Source organism: Osmerus eperlanus, chromosome 4 (assembly GCF_963692335.1).
Source record: "Osmerus eperlanus chromosome 4, fOsmEpe2.1, whole genome shotgun sequence".
Lineage (NCBI taxonomy): Eukaryota > Metazoa > Chordata > Actinopteri > Osmeriformes > Osmeridae > Osmerus > Osmerus eperlanus.
The window spans coordinates 15,104,399-15,121,755 of NC_085021.1; the positions used below are offsets into that span (position 1 = coordinate 15,104,399).

At 45.0% G+C, this 17,357-nt stretch overlaps 1 protein-coding gene across 1 annotated transcript; it reads left to right on the forward strand.

Moving 5' to 3' along the window:
- Positions 1 to 270: 270 nt before the first annotated feature.
- On the forward strand, positions 271 to 16,793 carry cacna1fa (calcium channel, voltage-dependent, L type, alpha 1F subunit a). Its single transcript, XM_062459457.1, has 46 exons — positions 271 to 806; positions 2,136 to 2,331; positions 2,435 to 2,540; positions 3,838 to 3,977; positions 4,119 to 4,264; positions 4,394 to 4,546; positions 4,716 to 4,912; positions 5,029 to 5,132; positions 5,239 to 5,381; positions 5,460 to 5,525; positions 5,614 to 5,680; positions 5,789 to 5,815; positions 5,942 to 6,102; positions 6,221 to 6,446; positions 6,618 to 6,825; positions 6,917 to 7,037; positions 7,202 to 7,274; positions 7,405 to 7,468; positions 7,604 to 7,661; positions 7,746 to 7,842; positions 7,962 to 8,091; positions 8,339 to 8,398; positions 8,514 to 8,620; positions 8,745 to 8,832; positions 8,965 to 9,072; positions 9,177 to 9,229; positions 9,414 to 9,560; positions 9,710 to 9,911; positions 10,027 to 10,185; positions 10,387 to 10,497; positions 10,615 to 10,698; positions 10,964 to 10,987; positions 11,165 to 11,293; positions 11,425 to 11,490; positions 11,625 to 11,716; positions 12,076 to 12,235; positions 12,369 to 12,496; positions 12,597 to 12,693; positions 13,161 to 13,263; positions 13,404 to 13,505; positions 13,642 to 13,877; positions 14,029 to 14,276; positions 14,381 to 14,611; positions 14,741 to 15,198; positions 15,290 to 15,732; positions 16,078 to 16,793. Exons 1-46 carry the CDS (start codon positions 794 to 796, stop codon positions 16,276 to 16,278), a joined length of 6,333 nt encoding a protein of 2,110 aa, XP_062315441.1. The 5' UTR covers positions 271 to 793; the 3' UTR covers positions 16,279 to 16,793.
- Positions 16,794 to 17,357: the final 564 nt, after the last annotated feature.

Sequence of the window (17,357 nt, forward strand, 5' to 3'; positions counted from 1 at the left end):
GAAACGGATGCAAGCGAGACATTTGAACGTTTTTGTAATGCAGAGCTTATTTGAAATGACAAAAATAAAGATTCTAAATGACTTGGAACTACGTTTTTTTTCTTCACGTCTCAGATAAAGAAGTCCGACTAAAGGATGATTCTGTATTGGGTACGTAGGCTACTTCTAAATTCACCGTTCAAGCGCTCAACGGATTAACAAATGTAAGCTAGGTGCGACCCCTATACCTCTTCTTGGCCTAGCAGGCTAAATCGATGGGATGCTATCCATGGTACTGGAATACCCGCTCCAGAAGCAACAGGTGGTGGTGTCCCAGTCTCGAAAGAAGAAGCCATGGGTTATATTGATTGATATCGTAGAATCTTTAAATCATGTTCTCCAGAAGTTTCTCTTAAATTTCCACTCCACCCTTCCCTTTAATAGATTTCAGAACGGTCATCCCTTTAAACGGCTCAATTAGTTTAATCCTGAGTTCAAGGCGAACCGAGTGGGTCCCTGCAGTCTTTGGATACATAGGCTATCTTTTTTTTAATTCTTCCAACATTACCTTTGCATTGTCTACCCTTGTGTAGTTTTCGAAATATACATGCTCCTGCAAACATTCTTGCTAACCATTTTAATTGCGAGATTGGGCCAGGATGGCACATGGCGCACGTAAACGGTGAAATGCCTATGTAGAAATTCACATTTTCCACCAGAGAAGCGTTCCTGTGTTGTTAGTTACGCATCAAAACCTATCCGTGGATTTCATGGTGGGTTTCTGTGAAGACATACCGTGGTACTGAACTACAACATGGAGCGAAAAGGTAAGATTTTTCTTTTATGCCTGATTTGTTTTTGAATATCCCCATCGTTTAGCTAGTTCTCAGTGTGATGTGATCTCAGTGTGTATAGGTTGCCATACAGGTAATTGTTAGCATGGCACAGCATGGCAAAGGCCTGATAAGGGCCTATGCAAATAAATTACAACGTAAACTATACATTATCATTACAGTAAAGCTACATTCTATAATCATATGTACAAACTAGGAACAGGGCATGAAGGAGTATTATTCTCTATAATGCACCACAACCTGGATAATAACATTAAACCCATTATTTGTTTACAAACAAAGGTATATCACACCAATAGCCTCATGTGTTCTTACAGTTATGGCACATAGTAAACACACCTCAGGGTATTTGTTTAATAGTAAAACTCATACAAAGGGTTGTTAACGGTTACACTTACACTAGCCCGCATCACAATATATTATAAAAAAATGTCACATTTGGACAGGGGCCATGTGAAACCTTTAGGGCCCTGTTCAACAGGTGCAGGCTGCCCTACCCTGGGGTTGCACTGTGTTAAATCTCGTGCTGCTGCTCTATAAAGAAGTAGGTCACATCTGGTCTTCTAATATGGCGCCTCACCTGGTCTCAAACTGTCATTATCAGGAAAAAAATGCTGAATACCCACCAACTATAAACCATGGCCACATGTCAATAAACTGCCCCCTATAATGTGACCCAGTTAGATTATTTAGATAATATTATGTATATATTATATTTTTACAATAAATACCTTATCAGTGCATACCAAGGTGTTAACTAGCCCAGTGTATAGGCATGGGGGTATTAGGCAAAAAACTGGACACGTGTATCTACTAAATTAATACAATGTTAAAGAAAATTAAATTTATGTGTGATTCTTGCTCATTTGAACGTCACAGGGATAAAGAAAATGCATACACTATTATGGGGTTGAAATACATATGTACAATACATTTAATATTTTGAATATGCCTCTTAACATTGCACAGCACAAACAGTACAAATCCAGTACAGGACTCATCTTGAGTTAACCCACAACATTTGATTAGATTAGGAAGAACTTTATAAATTACTGAAGAAAAAATCAGACGTCAGAGCAGCCCCAAATAAATTAAAAAGGATCATAAGGGTCAAATAAAAGTTAGGTCAGAACTAAGTTAAGTTTACCCACTACACTGACTCAAAGACGTGTATACAATACACAGCTCGACTAAATTTTCTTGTGGCAGCTGAAAGGAAGGCCACCTCTTTGACAGAGGGTTGTCCCCTAAAACAGAGCCTGCCCTCTTTATCAAGACTGTCTGCCTTTTCTTCTTCTCCAGACGGCCTTGATGGGGCGGGCGGGGATGGCGGCGCCAAGGCAGACTCCGCCTCGGCTGGCGGAGCCAGGAAGAGAGGAGCAAATGCCAAGAAGGCCATGCAGGCCAACAAGTCTGCTCTCCGCGCCCCCAGAGCTCTCTGCTGCCTCACTCTTAGCAACCCCATTCGCATGGCTGCCCTGGCCCTCGTGGAATGGAAATATCCTTCTAGGTTTATCTGCTTTGTGTTTGCTACTCTGTGACCGTTATTCGTGTCAGGGCTGCATGCCATTGAATGTGTTCATCCTTAACAGTTCCTTTACGCCTTTTGATATTTTCATTCTACTTGCCATCTTTGCCAACTGTGTGGCCATGGGGGTAACCAAACCTTACCCAGATGATGACTCCAATGCCACCAACCACCAACTGGTGAGGGCTCAGGAAGATGTCACTAACTAGGCCATGAAAACAAACAATGAATAGTCCTAAGTCATCTTTACTGCAAATGGTTTAAGGGAGGTCTTTTGAACAAGGTACAATAACATTTTAGCATTTACTAAGAAGGATAGGGAGTTTAATTGGTTCAAGCATCATGGATTTAAAGAAGAAAAGTTGTGGTCAGAATATAGGCCAGTCAGAGATAATGGCACTTAAGAACTGACCATCTGCTTCTCTCTCTCTCTCTCTCTCTCTCTCTCTCTCTCTCTCTCTCTCTCTCTCTCTCTCTCTCTCTCTCTCTCTCTCTCTCTCTCTCTCTCTCTCTCTCTCTCTCTCTCTCTCTCTCTCTCTCCATTCTCTCACTCACTCTTTCTTTCTGTCTTTCTTTCTGTGTTTTAGTACTAGTATAGATTGACAAGTTTGCACTCTGTAAGGCATGCATTATGGAGATCACAACATTCAAATTAACTAAGATATCCAGTGTAGAAGCAGCAGGTGATTCACTAATTAGGTCCTCTACTATATAGTTTACATTGAGCTGCAGGTGATATCATCAGAGAAGACCTGTGCTGATCAGCACACTGGCCCGTCCCCCACAGACCATATGCTGAGGTGTTGTTCTATGATCCCTGGTCTCCCTCTACTCTTGGGAGTAGATCCCTCTCTTGGATTTAGTTTGGAGGGTAAAACCTAGAGTGGATTGTCACAAGTTACTGTAATATTCCATCCACCATCATTCCAAATAAATGAGCAGATTCCAAATAAACATATTCACATATCCATAATGACACAAAACAACAAATAAGCCTCTATGATCTGCGTACATTTAGTTTTGGCATCTTGATCACAGGTACAGCTACCCCCACTTGTAGGCTGCAGTCAGTGGATGTCATTGTTGCTAAATTAACAGTAAAGTTATAAATATACAGTAGGCTGAAGTAGAAGTCTAGTAACTTTGGTGCTAGCGATTAGCAGCATTAGGCTAAAGGTGACTGACAAGGCTCTGGTGACCAGCTTAAGCTTGTCCTGGGCAGTAGGTTATCAGGGTAGAAAGCTGTTTCAATCTGCTCCCGAAATGTGTTCAGTTGAGCCTCACATGAACTGTACACCAACAATATCATTACTAGTATCGTAAAGCACAAAAATATAGGTTTATATCAAACTTACTCCTTAAAGACATTTTAAACTATTCTTTATTTGAGCAGCTATTGCTTCATTTATCCAGTTTCAAGAGTGACAGACTCCCTTACTGCTTTACAAATCTGACTAATAACCTCTGGGATTTCAGGAACAAGTGGAGTATGTCTTTCTTGTAATCTTCACCATTGAAACTTTTACAAAAATTCTGGCCTACGGCTTGGTCATGCACCCCAGCGCCTACATACGCAGCGGATGGAACTTGCTGGATTTTGTTATTGTCATTGTTGGGTATGTGTTTTACTATATGTCTGCTTCCTGTTTTCCTCTGTCATCACCATCACTGTTCTTCAGTCAGGATCACCTGCCAGATATATGTTTGTGTGTTTATGGCTGTGTGTGTGTGTTTGTGTGTGTGTTGGATGGTTCCAGGTTGTTAAGTGTGCTGGGTGAGGGAATGACCGAACACAAGCCTGGGGAGGCCCACCATGCTGCAGGAAAGCCAGGAGGCCTGGACGTCAAGGCTCTCCGAGCCTTCAGGGTGCTCCGACCTCTGAGGCTGGTGTCTGGAGTCCCTAGTGAGTTTGGAGATGGACTCTGTGTGTGTGCATGTGTGCATGTTTGAATGTAATGTTTTGAACGTTATCCTTTCGTTATGGTATGGAATACAATTGGAGTGAATCTCAGCATCGTCTGTGTTTCTCCAGGTTTGCAGATTGTGTTGAACTCCATCATGAAGGCCATGGTTCCCCTGCTTCACATCGGTCTGCTAGTCATGTTTGTCATCATCATTTACGCTATCATTGGCCTGGAGCTCTTCATCGGCAGGATGCACAAGACCTGCTTCTTCTCAGGCACAGGTCTGCACATCTGCTCAGTCACACCTAGAAACCTGCCATGTATATGACATTGAATATTGAATGAACTGTACGATTAAGACCCTATTAGAACCAAAACCATTTATTAGAAAGTACAAGTTTTCCATCAAAACAGATGTTTCACGGCTATCCCTTTCATCTGCTCTCCTAGAGCTGAACGTGGATGACGACCCCACACCATGTGCGTTCGCTGGAAACGGACGCCTGTGTGTCGGCAACGGGACTGAGTGCAGGGGCAAGTGGGAGGGGCCAAACGGTGGGATCACAAACTTTGACAACATCTTCTTTGCCATGTTGACAGTGTTCCAGTGCATCACCATGGAAGGCTGGACTGACGTGCTCTACTGGGTAACAGGAACATCTTCCCCTTTAACCTCCCCAATCTTACTCATAGTCTCTGTAAATTTGGAGGGACAGATAGGTTAAGCCTTTTCTCCCTGTCTCTATTCTCTTTCTCAATGCAGATGAATGACGCCATCGGCTTTGAGCTTCCCTGGGTTTACTTTGTGTCTCTGGTTATCTTTGGCTCGTTCTTTGTCCTCAACCTTGTATTGGGAGTGTTGAGCGGGTCAGTGATGTCAACATAGGAGAATTGTTGTTTTACCAAACGTGTCTGTGAAGGCCATTATCTTGTGTTTATTCTGGTTTTGGATTGTGTGTGATTTTGTGTCCAGAGAGTTCTCCAAGGAGAGAGAGAAGGCTGTGGCCCGTGGAGAGCTGCAGATGGCTCAGGAGAAGAAGCAGATGGAAGAGGATATGTGTGGCTACATGGACTGGCTCATTGAGGCAGAGGAGAAGGACGAGGATGGAAACAAACGTGAGCTAAACACTCACACACACACACACACACTCATACACCAGTAAAATCCTAAATTTCTTCTCGCATCTCCCTCAGGTGCTGCTGTTGCTAAAAAGAAGATGATGAAGAAATTTGGCTGGTACAAACACAATGAGGATGGAGGTATGGTCAGTTTGTTAACCCAGTCCATAAAGGTCTGCTTTCTAGTTCCTTCTGTCTGACACCAGTGGCTCTACTCTGTGTGCTACAGAATCCGATTCAGACTCGGAGTTTGAGGCATATCTAGATGATGACAATGGCTTCTGCGCATCACTCATGTAAGGAGTCAGAAAGAAACATTTTATTTTGGGACTGTGGTCTTCAGTATCAATAATATTCAGTAATGATCCTGAAGACATGCTCTGATTGTTTGTTTTCCTCCACAGGGCTAAGATGATGGCTAACAGTTTCTGGTAAGCTTCTCAGACATCACAGCTGTGTAAAACAACAGACTAAAGACTTCTACTGTGACGAAGCTGGTGACAAGTGTCTGTCTGCCCTGTCCCCTCCTGGTGACTCGTCACTCTGTCTTCCCCCAGTGACCAGCTGTGCCAGCTGAACCATGCCTTCAGGAAGAACTGTCGTGTCGCAGTCAAGTCCACTAACTTTTACTGGCTGGTGCTGCTCCTGGTGTTCCTCAACACGGTCGCCAGCGCCTCCGAACACTACGGCCAGCCAAAATGGCTCACCGACGTGCAGGGTCAGCATCCCCTCCCCCCCTCTCCGTCACTCCATCTTTCCTCTATGTGTAAACCTGATGTATTTGAAAGCAAAGCACTCAAAGCCTTTTCCCCCCCTATGCCCTACCTGTTTACCAGAGCGAGCTAATAAAGTCCTGTTGATGCTGTTTACCATGGAGATGCTGATGAAGATGTACAGCTTCGGGCTGCAGATCTACTTCATGGCCCTGTTCAACCGCTTCGACTGCTTCGTTGTGTGCGGTGGCATCCTGGAGACGCTGCTGGTGGAGATGGAGTTCATCCCTCCCATCGGGATCTCTGTGCTGCGCTGCGTCCGGCTGCTCAGGATCTTCAAAGTGACGCGGTACTTTATAGCTGAGAAGGGGAGAGAGCCTACGATCACTGCTGTCATTGTCTGTTGAGATTAACAGGATTTATGCCCTTGCAGTAGGGCCTTTTCCTGCAACAGTGTTGTAATCATGGCCTCACTGTGAAGATAACCTGTCCCTTGATCTGTCACCGCTCTCCTGCTCAGGCACTGGGCTGCTCTGTCAAACTTGGTGAATTCGCTGCTCAACTCCATGAAGGCTATCTGCTCCCTGCTGCTCCTCCTCTTCCTCTTCCTCATCATCTTCGCCCTGCTGGGCATGCAGCTGTTCGGGGGCAAATTCAACTTTGATGAGACTCAGATGAAGAGGAGCACCTTTGACTCCTTCCCTCAGGCTCTGCTTACTTGCTTCCAGGTGCTGTTTAACTCAGGGCTCCTCCTTATGATGCTTTACAATCCTGTGCTGTTCATTTGTTAAGAGCTGGCTCTTCCTCCACCCTCTCTAGATTCTTACTGGGGAGGACTGGAATGCTGTCATGTATGATGGCATCATGGCATATGGAGGACCATTATTCCCAAACATGATTGTGTGCATCTACTTTGTCATCCTCTTCGTTTGTGGCAACTGTATCCCATTTGAATCTACTCTTGCTTACGTTGGTTGTTCTCATGTGTGATTTGATCATAAAATACAGATCTATAGACCCATCCAAGTACCATCATGTTGACTGTTTGAATGAGGCTGCACTAAGTTGATGCTGTCACGTTCATGGTCCTTATCCCCTGCTCAGACATCTTGCTAAACGTCTTCTTGGCTATCGCTGTAGACAACTTGGCTGGAGATGGAGGCAAAAAGAAGGTGGAGTAAGTACTAAACACCACACGAGTCCAGGGACAAAGAGAAAAGAGACTAGCAAAAAAAAGAAAAAGTGCCATCCAGTCTGTGCAGCACTAAGCCAAGTGTCCTCAGTGCTGATGGAACTTTGTCTCGCAGGGAGAAGAAAGAGGAGGACGATGAGTGGGAAGACGATGAGGAGCGAGAAGATGAAGATGCTGGGGTAAGCCTCCGTCCTTCTCCGTGGTTGCTGCATGCTGTTTACGATCTGCTTCCTTCGTGGGGTGAGATATCTGGGCTTGGATCCCAGTGTGTCTGATCCTGTGTGTGTTCACCCCTGCCTGCTGTGTGGCTGCAGAATGAGATGGATGACTGGGAGGAGAACGAGGAACTGAGAGCCATCGAGGGGCTGGAAGGTAAGTGTGACGTCACACCGTCTGTTGTGGTCGTCAGCTTGTGGTGCTCTCTCTGACCCCCCCTTGGTCTGCTTCCTGTCTCAGGGGTGGTGCCGCTCAAGCCAGACTTCTCCCCACCTAAAGAGAAGATTGTCCCCATTCCTGATGGAAGCTCCTTCTTCCTGCTGGGGAAGAGAAACTGGTCAGTCGTGGTCACAACTATCATCATCAGATCCATCAGTGTGAAACTGGTATACTTTTGTATGATTCTTAAATGGATTCGTGTCGAACCAATCCTGACATTGCTGTCTTTCACCTCAGTCTCCGAGTGGCCTGTCACAACCTCATCCATCACCCCTACTTTACCAACCTCATCCTAGTTTTCATCATCCTCGGTAGTATCTCACTGGCTGCTGAGGATCCGATTAGGGCTCATTCTTTCAGGAACAATGTAAGGCCCCCCTCACCAGTCTTCCACATTCTCTGTTAACTGTTAACCCAGCTACTGTCACCCTCACTGTCTAGCACTGACACTCATAGCAACCATCCAGCTTCATCACCTTGTTGTCCAGAGCCACCATCCACCTTGTCATTTATCTACATTCATGGTCTAACCACACATCTGCTTTAATGCTCATACTAACGTTATCACTTAAATACACTAAATATTTCATGCTTAATATTTCTCTTGATGTCAGGTGTTAGGATATGCTGACTACGTCTTTACCTCGATCTTCACAGTGGAGATTGTACTGAAGGTAAAAGTCCACACTATGGATCCAGTATTAGATAGTCTCTGTGATCAGCAAAACCCAGGATGTTTGTACTGCTCTAGCCACAGCTCCTCATTCTACCCTCCATTGTCTTCTCTAGGTGACAGTGTATGGAGCCTTCCTGCATCCAGGGTCCTTCTGTAGGAACGCTTTCAACATGCTCGACCTGGTGGTCGTCAGTGTGTCTCTCGCCTCCTTCTTCCTCCAGTGAGTATGGGAGCTCATGTACAGGACTGACTCCTGACTAGTTAGCATGTTAAAAGCACTTCTGTTCCTATACAGAACATGCCTATTCTTCCCTCTTTCTCACTTTGTGTGATGTTATCTTCAGTTCGAGTGCCATCTCTGTGGTAAAGATTCTCAGAGTGCTGCGAGTGCTCAGGCCTCTTCGAGCCATCAACCGAGCCAAGGGCCTCAAGGTAAGAGTCAATACTGCAGTGATGGCCATCACTCTATCTCTCTGTGTTGCGTGAAACTTCAAAAGCTTGTTATACTAATATATAAATAAACTGATCTTACTGATTAGCTTTTGTTTGTTCTTCTGTTAACAGAATGTCGTGCAGTGTGTGTTTGTGGCAATCCGCACCATTGGTAACATCTTGATTGTCACGACACTTCTCCAGTTCATGTTCGCTTGCATTGGAGTGCAGCTTTTCAAGGTACTTGGTCCTACTTTGTACATGACAAAGAATATGTTATTTGCAACTTTTGTCATATTTTTTTCAGTTATCATAAAGGAATTTGTTTATTAACTCTGTTACAGGGGAGATTCTATAGATGTACCGATGAAGCAAGACATAATCCATACGAGTGCAAGTATGAGTCATTATGTTATTTAACAAAAACATTTAGTCTACATCATTTTGTTTTTTCAATGTTACTGTATCACTCACACTGTGTGTGTGTGTGTGTGTGTGTGTGTGTGTGTGTGTGTGTGTGTGTGTGTGTGTGTGTGTGTGTGTGTGTGTGTGTGTGTGTGTGTGTGTGTGTGTGATTTTAGGGGCACATTTGTGGTGTTTAAGGATGGTGATATGAATCACCCCATGGTGAAAGAGAGGATCTGGGAGAACAGTGAATTCAACTTTGACAATGTTCTCATGGGCATGCTGGCTCTATTTACGGTGTCCACGTTTGAAGGCTGGCCTCAGTGAGTGATATAATGACTCTGTTCATGTTGTAGATTACTACATGATAAAGATAGTTATTGAGAGGATGAAAACAATGACGGATTGAGAGAAGGTATGTTTTCAGAACATGAAGATGATTTGTCTCTTTATCTCTTGTACCAACTCCTAGGCTCCTGTACAAAGCTATTGATGCCAATGCTGTGAACCACGGTCCTATCTATAACTACCGGGTGGAGATCTCCATCTTCTTCATCATCTACATCATCATCATCGCCTTCTTCATGATGAACATCTTCGTGGGTTTTGTCATCATCACCTTCCGTGAACAGGGAGAATCAGAATTCAAAAACTGTGAACTCAACAAAAATCAAGTTAGAACTTTTCTATCCTACAGTTGGATTAAGCTACATCACAACCTAGTCACACGACAACAACTTCAAATGAAGCAAATAGGTTCTCTTTCATCACTCCACTGTTTCCCTACAGAGACAATGCGTGTACTACGCCCTGAAAGCTCAGCCCATAAAGATCTACATTCCCAAAAACCCGTCTCAGTTGAAGTTCTGGAAGATCATCAACTCCAGCCAGTTTGAATACATCATGTTTGTGCTGATTGTTCTCAATACCCTCACTTTGGCTGTGCAGGTATGAGACTGTTGTGCACCCTGTATTCTCAACACAAGTATTATACAAGTAAACCCACAGTATGTCATCACGTGAAGTAATTGTAGTGTAAACTTTATACTTTTAAATCATCTTTTGAGAGCAGGAAATATTTCAACACTAAATGTATACAATTCTGTGAACATGCGCTCAAATAAAACCATGTTACGTTGTCCTCCCCAGCACTATGAGCAATCTAAATTGTTCACCTCCATTATGGACATTCTCAACATGATCTTCACTGTTGTCTTCACCTTCGAGATGATCATCAAGCTACTGGCCCTCAGACCTGCTGTAAGGTTCAACTTTCTCCCCTCGGAATGTTCAGACCTCTGTGTCATATCGTGACATGATTGGGTGGTAGAAGTGTGTGCTACTGCTAACTATGTCTGACCCTGTTTTTGAATGCAGCACTATTTCATGGATGCCTGGAACTCCTTTGATGCTTTGATTGTTGTGGGGAGTGTGTTGGACATTGCAGTGTCTGAATTAAGTGTGAGTTACACATTTGTATCATTCCAAACAGGTAGCTTGAATAGACACACAATTATAAGTAAGAATCCAGGTGTATCAAATTAAGTATAACATCTGTGCAACAACATTACATATAGTTACATATACGGTAGGCCCACCTGAAAAGTCTCTTGAAACTCCTGTTTGTAGTTGGCCAGGAAAATGTTCTAATTATTGACTCAACAATAATATAACGTGTGTTGTGTTCTCTTTCATCCTACACGTTGTCCTTTACTTACGGATCCAGAGTGGAGGTGGGGGTCATGGAGAGGTAAGAATCTAAACCTTTGTCTTTAACACTGTGTGTGTAACTTTCAGCTTCACTTCTTACATAACACTAACATGTCTCTAAAAACCTCTCTTTTTCTCTCTTCCTGTCTCTCTTTCTGTCTTTTTCTCTCTCGTTTCTCACTTTCTCTGTTTTTTTCCCCTGTCTGTCTGTTTGCAGGGCAAAGGGGAAAGCTCTAAAGTGTCAATCACATTCTTCCGTCTATTTCGAGTCATGCGACTGGTCAAGCTGCTCAGCAAAGGGGAGGGTATTCGAATCCTTCTATGGACCTTTGTCAAGTCCCTACAGGTCAGTAATTTTTACAATGTCTTACACTTGATCATTTTGTTACAGTGCATCATATGTATCTCAGTGCATTTTCTCTCTCTCTCTCTCTCTCTCTCTCTCTCTCTCTCTCTCTCTCTCTCTCTCTCTCTCAGGCCTTGCCGTATGTTGGTTTGCTGATTGCTATGATCTTTTTCATCTATGCTGTGATTGGTATGCAGGTATGTGAGATCTCTGTGTGCTGTCTGTGTGTTTTTTGTATTACCTTCTGCTTGTATTCCCACTGTGACGGTGTGACGGTGCCCCTGGTTTGTACAAGGTATGTGAAATTGACCTCTGCTCTCCATCCCTGCAGACGTTTGGTAAGGTGGCTGTAGACGACAACACACATATTAACAGGAACAACAATTTCCAGACCTTCTTCATGTCTGTCCTGCTGCTGTTCAGGTGAATGTTCCTCTCCTCTCCTCACCTCTCATCTCCTATCCTCACCTCTCCTCTCTTCACCTCTCCTCACCTCTCTTCACCTCTCCTCACCTCTCCTCACCTCTCCTCACCTCTCTTCACCTCTCCTCACCTCTCCTCCCCTCTCCTCACCTCTCCTCACCTCTCCTCACCTCTCCTCACCTCTTCTATCCTCACCTCTCCTCACCTCTCTTCACCTCTCCTCACCTCTCCTCTCTTCACCTCTCTTCTCCTCTCTTCACCTCTCCTCACCTCTCCTCTCTTCACCTCTCTTCTCCTCTCTTCACCTCTCCTCACCTCACCTCTCTTCACCTCTCCTCATGTCTGTGCTCTTCTCTAAGGTGTTCCACCGGGGAGCAGTGGCAGGAGATCATGCTGGCTGCCCTGCCAGGCAGGCGCTGTGACCCGGAGTCAGACTTTGAGCCTGGGGAGGAGTTTACCTGCGGCAGCAACCTGGCTTACCTCTACTTCATCAGCTTCTTCATGCTCTGTGCTTTCCTGGTGAGAGAGCAAGCCTGGGCTCAGCTCCCTCTCACTTCACTGAATAGGGTTCCCTGAATTTCCCTCTCAGGTCCTGAATTGGAGCTCAGTTTTAACCGGTTCCGTCTTTTTGTGCCTGTGTCTCTCTACTCAGATCATTAACTTGTTTATTGCTGTCATCATGGACAACTTTGAGTACTTAACAAGAGACTGGACTGTGTTGGGAACCCATCACCTGGACGAGTTTAAGAGGGTGTGGTCTGACTACGACCCTGAGGCCACGTAAGACTGTTCTCACCTCTTTTTCTTACCTTTAGTCAACTCACTCCCAGGTATACAGTGATGATTGTTAATACATGCTGTCTTGGTCAACTTGTTTCAGGGGTCGAATCAAACACATAGATGTGATCACCTTACTGCGCAGGATCCAACCTCCTCTTGGTTTTGGCAAGCTGTGTCCCCATCGTGTGGCCTGCAAGGTAACACACACCCGTCAAGAGGGACACTAATTTGAAAAAGAGTCAAATAGACTTGATGAATCTATATTTTAATGCATCCAAAAACATTATGAAAGAAGACTACATGGTGTGGTACATGCATATTGTAACGGACTCCCAGGACAGAGGGTACCGGATCCAAGTGCGGGTTTTATTAGGCTTAGTCAAACAAGCAGAGATCACACACAGATACACAGAGCCAGGGAGGAGATCTGAAACTGTGACCTGACTACTATCAGGTCACAAGCGCAGGTCGTACGGGGGCAGACCGGTCAATGAAGGCAAAGGCTAGCTCAGGTTCCACGGGACAGGCAAGGTTGGGATCACAGCATCTAGGATGAATCCAGGTAAAGCAGAGACAAGCTCGGGGGCAAAAACAAGGTAAGTATTTCGAAGTATCTCTGTCAGAAATTGCTCAGAATGGGCATCTCATCTGCTTGTTCCATCAGAGGCTGGTTGCAATGAACGTGCCACTACAAAGTGACGGGACAGTCACCTTCAACGCCACTCTGTTTGCCCTTGTCCGAACCTCACTCAAGATCAAGACTGAAGGTTAGCCCCTTAGCATGCAAGGCATTACCCCCCCAACCCCAGCCTTCACACACAAACACACACACACATAACACAGTAGATTCCACAGTTCATTAAAACCAGCCACCTATGTGACCCCTAAACCGTAATCTCTCCACTAGGGCCTATTGATCAGGAGAACGAGGAGTTAAAGGCAGTTATTAAGAAGATATGGAAGCGCACTAAGCCCAAGCTCCTGGATGAGGTCATCCCACCCCCTAGAGGTAAACCTCAGCACTTACAACTTTTACCACGCAGATCCGAGTCCTTCTGAAGATATTTTTGTATTCATCCTCCATTCTTCTATCTTTTGTCCTCTCTCACTTTGTTCTGGTTTCATCACACCTCTCTCTTGTTCAGGGGACGAGGTGACATGTGGGAAGTTCTATGCCAGCTTCCTTATCCAGGACTACTTCAAAAAGTTCCGCAAGAGGAAGGAGAGGGAGAGGAAGAAGAAGGGGAAGGACAAATCTGCTGCTCTGCAGGCGGGCCTGCGCACCCTGCAGGACCTGGCTCCAGAGATGCGCCTGGCCATGGTCTGTGACCTGGAGGATGAGGAAGGGTTCGAGGGAGAGGTGGATGAAGAGTTTTTGAGGGTGAGCAGAGCTATTGTAGACTTTTAACTGTCCATCCGATCACCACGGAAAGACCTTTGTCATCTGAAACATATCAAATTATTGCGATCATATTAAGTGCTAACTATTGCGTGTACTCTGTGGTTTTTATTCGGGCTCATTCCTGATTTAGAATGACAACGTTTTTGACGGTGGAGAGCCTGGCACCTCTGTTACCATGACCCCTGCCGCCACCCAAATGCCCCCCCATGAGATGGAGGAGGTTAGTGTGTTCATCGAGCCTGAGCCCAACGAGGTGATTGACGAGGTGATCACAGAGCAGGTGACGGGCATGTCTGAGGACAGGAGACCAGAGTCCCAGGTGTCAAATATCAACGTTGTTGTGGAGCAGCCCCAGAGATCTGATCCTGTCCCTTACCGGTGTGTATGTGTGTCTGTGTGTGAAAATGATGCATATTCACCCTCTATATTTTCGAGTTACCTTCCTTCCTTTTTCATAATATTGTTTTGTTCTTCTCTAATAGGATGGACTCAGTTCAAGAAACGTACCCTCCAGAGCCTACCTGGGTGCCTCCAGAGCCAGTGGTGGAGACAGGTGGAGGAGTCGAGGAAGCAGCAGTGGCAGTTGTGATATCTGAAGTACAGGTGGTTGATGCTGGAGATGTTGGAGCAGGAGGAGGAGGTGAAACCTACACGTCAGAGCAGACATACTACAGTAGTCAGGAGGCTGCACAGACCACAGTGTCCCAAGAAGGGTGAGATAAACGTCACACAATATATTCCAATCCTCCTAAAGGGAACTTCCATAAATACTGTGTGTTCGCGTCAATACTCAAAAAGCACATATGTAAATATGTTACATGAGCTTGTTTCTTCCCATTTAGGTATGTGTATCAGGAGGTCCCTCAGGAAACCCCTGTACCATCCAGCCCTGTACCCTCCACCCCTGTACCCTCCACCCCTGTACCCTATACCCCTGTACCACCGGAGACACAATACGAACAGAGCCCAGCCCCCAACGTCACCAATGGGACTGTAGGTGGAGCACCCTATGGGAATCACAATGGGAATAGCTTAACTGTTACTGGATACAATGGCAACAACAGCATCAATGGTAATAGCACGTATGCAGCTAGCATCACTAGTAGCATCAGTGGCTATACTGGAAACGGATACAATGGGAATGGCTACAATGGGGACGGCTACAATGGAAACGGCAGCATAGTAAGCGGCTACACCGGAAATGGCAGTACCGGAAACGACGGCACAGGGAATGGCTACAATGGAAACGGTACCGGAATGCAATTTGTCCGAAGACGCCTCCTGCCTGCCACTCCTTCAGGTGAGATAAGCGGATTACAAAAAACGTATTCACCCCATCCCATCAACTGTTAATGGCAGGCCTCATTCACCAAGTGTTGATTCTCTTGCAGGTCTGAAACCTGCCTTCAACCTCCAGTGTCTAAGGCCGCAGACCAGCATGGATGAGATCCCCGTCCCAGGCACCTACCAGGGGAACTCTCGCTTAGACTCTCGCCGCAGCAGCGTGTCCACCCTGTCCTCGTCCTCCTGGGCCAATAACACAACAGCAGGCACCACTGCCCCCAGCATATCTGGGGGGGCTGGTCGGCGTGGGAGGCTGCTCTACACCCCTATGATCGTAGTGGATGGGGCCGAAAGTTCCCAGCAGGCCATGTGGGGCGACGGCTCCAGCAACATCACCAGCATGCCAGCAAGTGCCCGGCCTGGTTGGTACCCTGGTGCCCAGGCTGGTACCGGGCCCCCATCGCAGGCTAGGACCTACACCAGTGTGCGGATGCCGGCCATTAGCCAAAGTTATGTGGAGAAAGGCAGCGCAGACAGCCTGGTTGAGTCGGTGAGTGGTGATTGTTGTCATTGGTGTCACTGCCTGAGTAACATAAAGTCTGGGCCTCGGTTTGGGTCTAGGATCAGGGCCTTGTCTTATTTCATGGTTAGATATGATAAAATAATTTTTACTATTTGAGTACTGTTTGAAACGCACTTCTACTTCAACAGCCTATGTCTATGTGAATAAGCGTTACCTGCTCGGTCTTCTTCAGTAATGCAGGGTGCAATAATGCTCAGAAATACAGATCTACTGTAGCTGATGAGTTAATGATCTTCTGTGTAGGGTTCATTAATATTAAGCAGACACTCTCATACTGCTGGTGTGACACTTCTCAATACCTCCTCTTCTCAGATCTTAATTTCAGAGGGCTTAGGCCTCTATGCCAGGGATCCCAAGTTTGTGAACTTTGCCAAGCGGGAGATAGCTGAGGCCTGTCACATGACCATTGATGAGATGGAGAATGCTGCCACAGACCTGATCACCCGAGGAGCAAGCCAGGCCATAGGACGCCTTGAGGAGCAGCTGGCGGATGAAATGATGATTTCCTACTAAAACAGAGACCAGAAGAAGTGGGGGTGCAAAAGGAAAGTTGGTCATTGTACACCTAATGAGATTGGATAGAGAGCCAGATAAAAACATAGTGTATTTGACATTGCATATACTGCTGAGGCTCTATAGACTCATATGGTTTCTTGTAAGAGTGCTAAAAAATGTACTGTAGCCTGCCGAATATAATTACAGTTCTGTGCACATTGTCATCAAGTATCATTTGATATTTTCAAAAGTGGGATTTTTGCATTGTACCCATCATTTTATAGAGCAGATGTTAAGCATTGATACATTGTACAGTTTCTGCTGGTACAGTCCATTTATAACCACTGGAAATTGATATGTCTCATTTTGAATGTATATGCCCTATGAAGCTATAAAAGTATGTATCTTTTGTATGGTCAGAACAAGAAGAACATAAACTGGAAAATTACAGATGTTTAAAATTGGTTTTGCTGTTACATAAAGACGTAAGTTATTACTATGTATGCAATAAATTATGTTTTTCTCAAGGCTTTCATGTTATTTGCCAAGAAACAGAAATTACATTTAGAGAGACAGGAAGTGTAATACAGATCTGCTGCCTGAATGTTTGTTGCTTAATGCTTAATTTCATGAAGAAACATGGGAACTCAAACAACATCAATGCATCACCAGATGAAGAACAGCTGTTTTCATTGACTCTATTTTTAGTAATTAATTTTAAATTACAGAGACAATAGTTTGTGGCATATACAGTATGGGTTCCAGTAGTTTTCGCATTTTGATAGTGATATGGAGTGATGCGTTTTCACATGCAGTTTGAACGTTTTTACATGCAATTTTATGGAGATATGGAGTCAAACTAACTACATAAAACTAACTAATAATTACAATTTTAAAAACGAACATATAGGCCAATGCAAAATACACAACCACCCTCTAATCTTTTTCTACTGGCTTGATCTACGAGTAGAGTCATCGGTAAGAGATGTGCGTTGCACACATTAATGAAGTCTCCCTGTTATTCCCCCAGGAAAAAACTGTAGTTCCCTAATGCTGCTCTATGATTGGACTGGGAGTCGACCTCGTCATTACTCTGT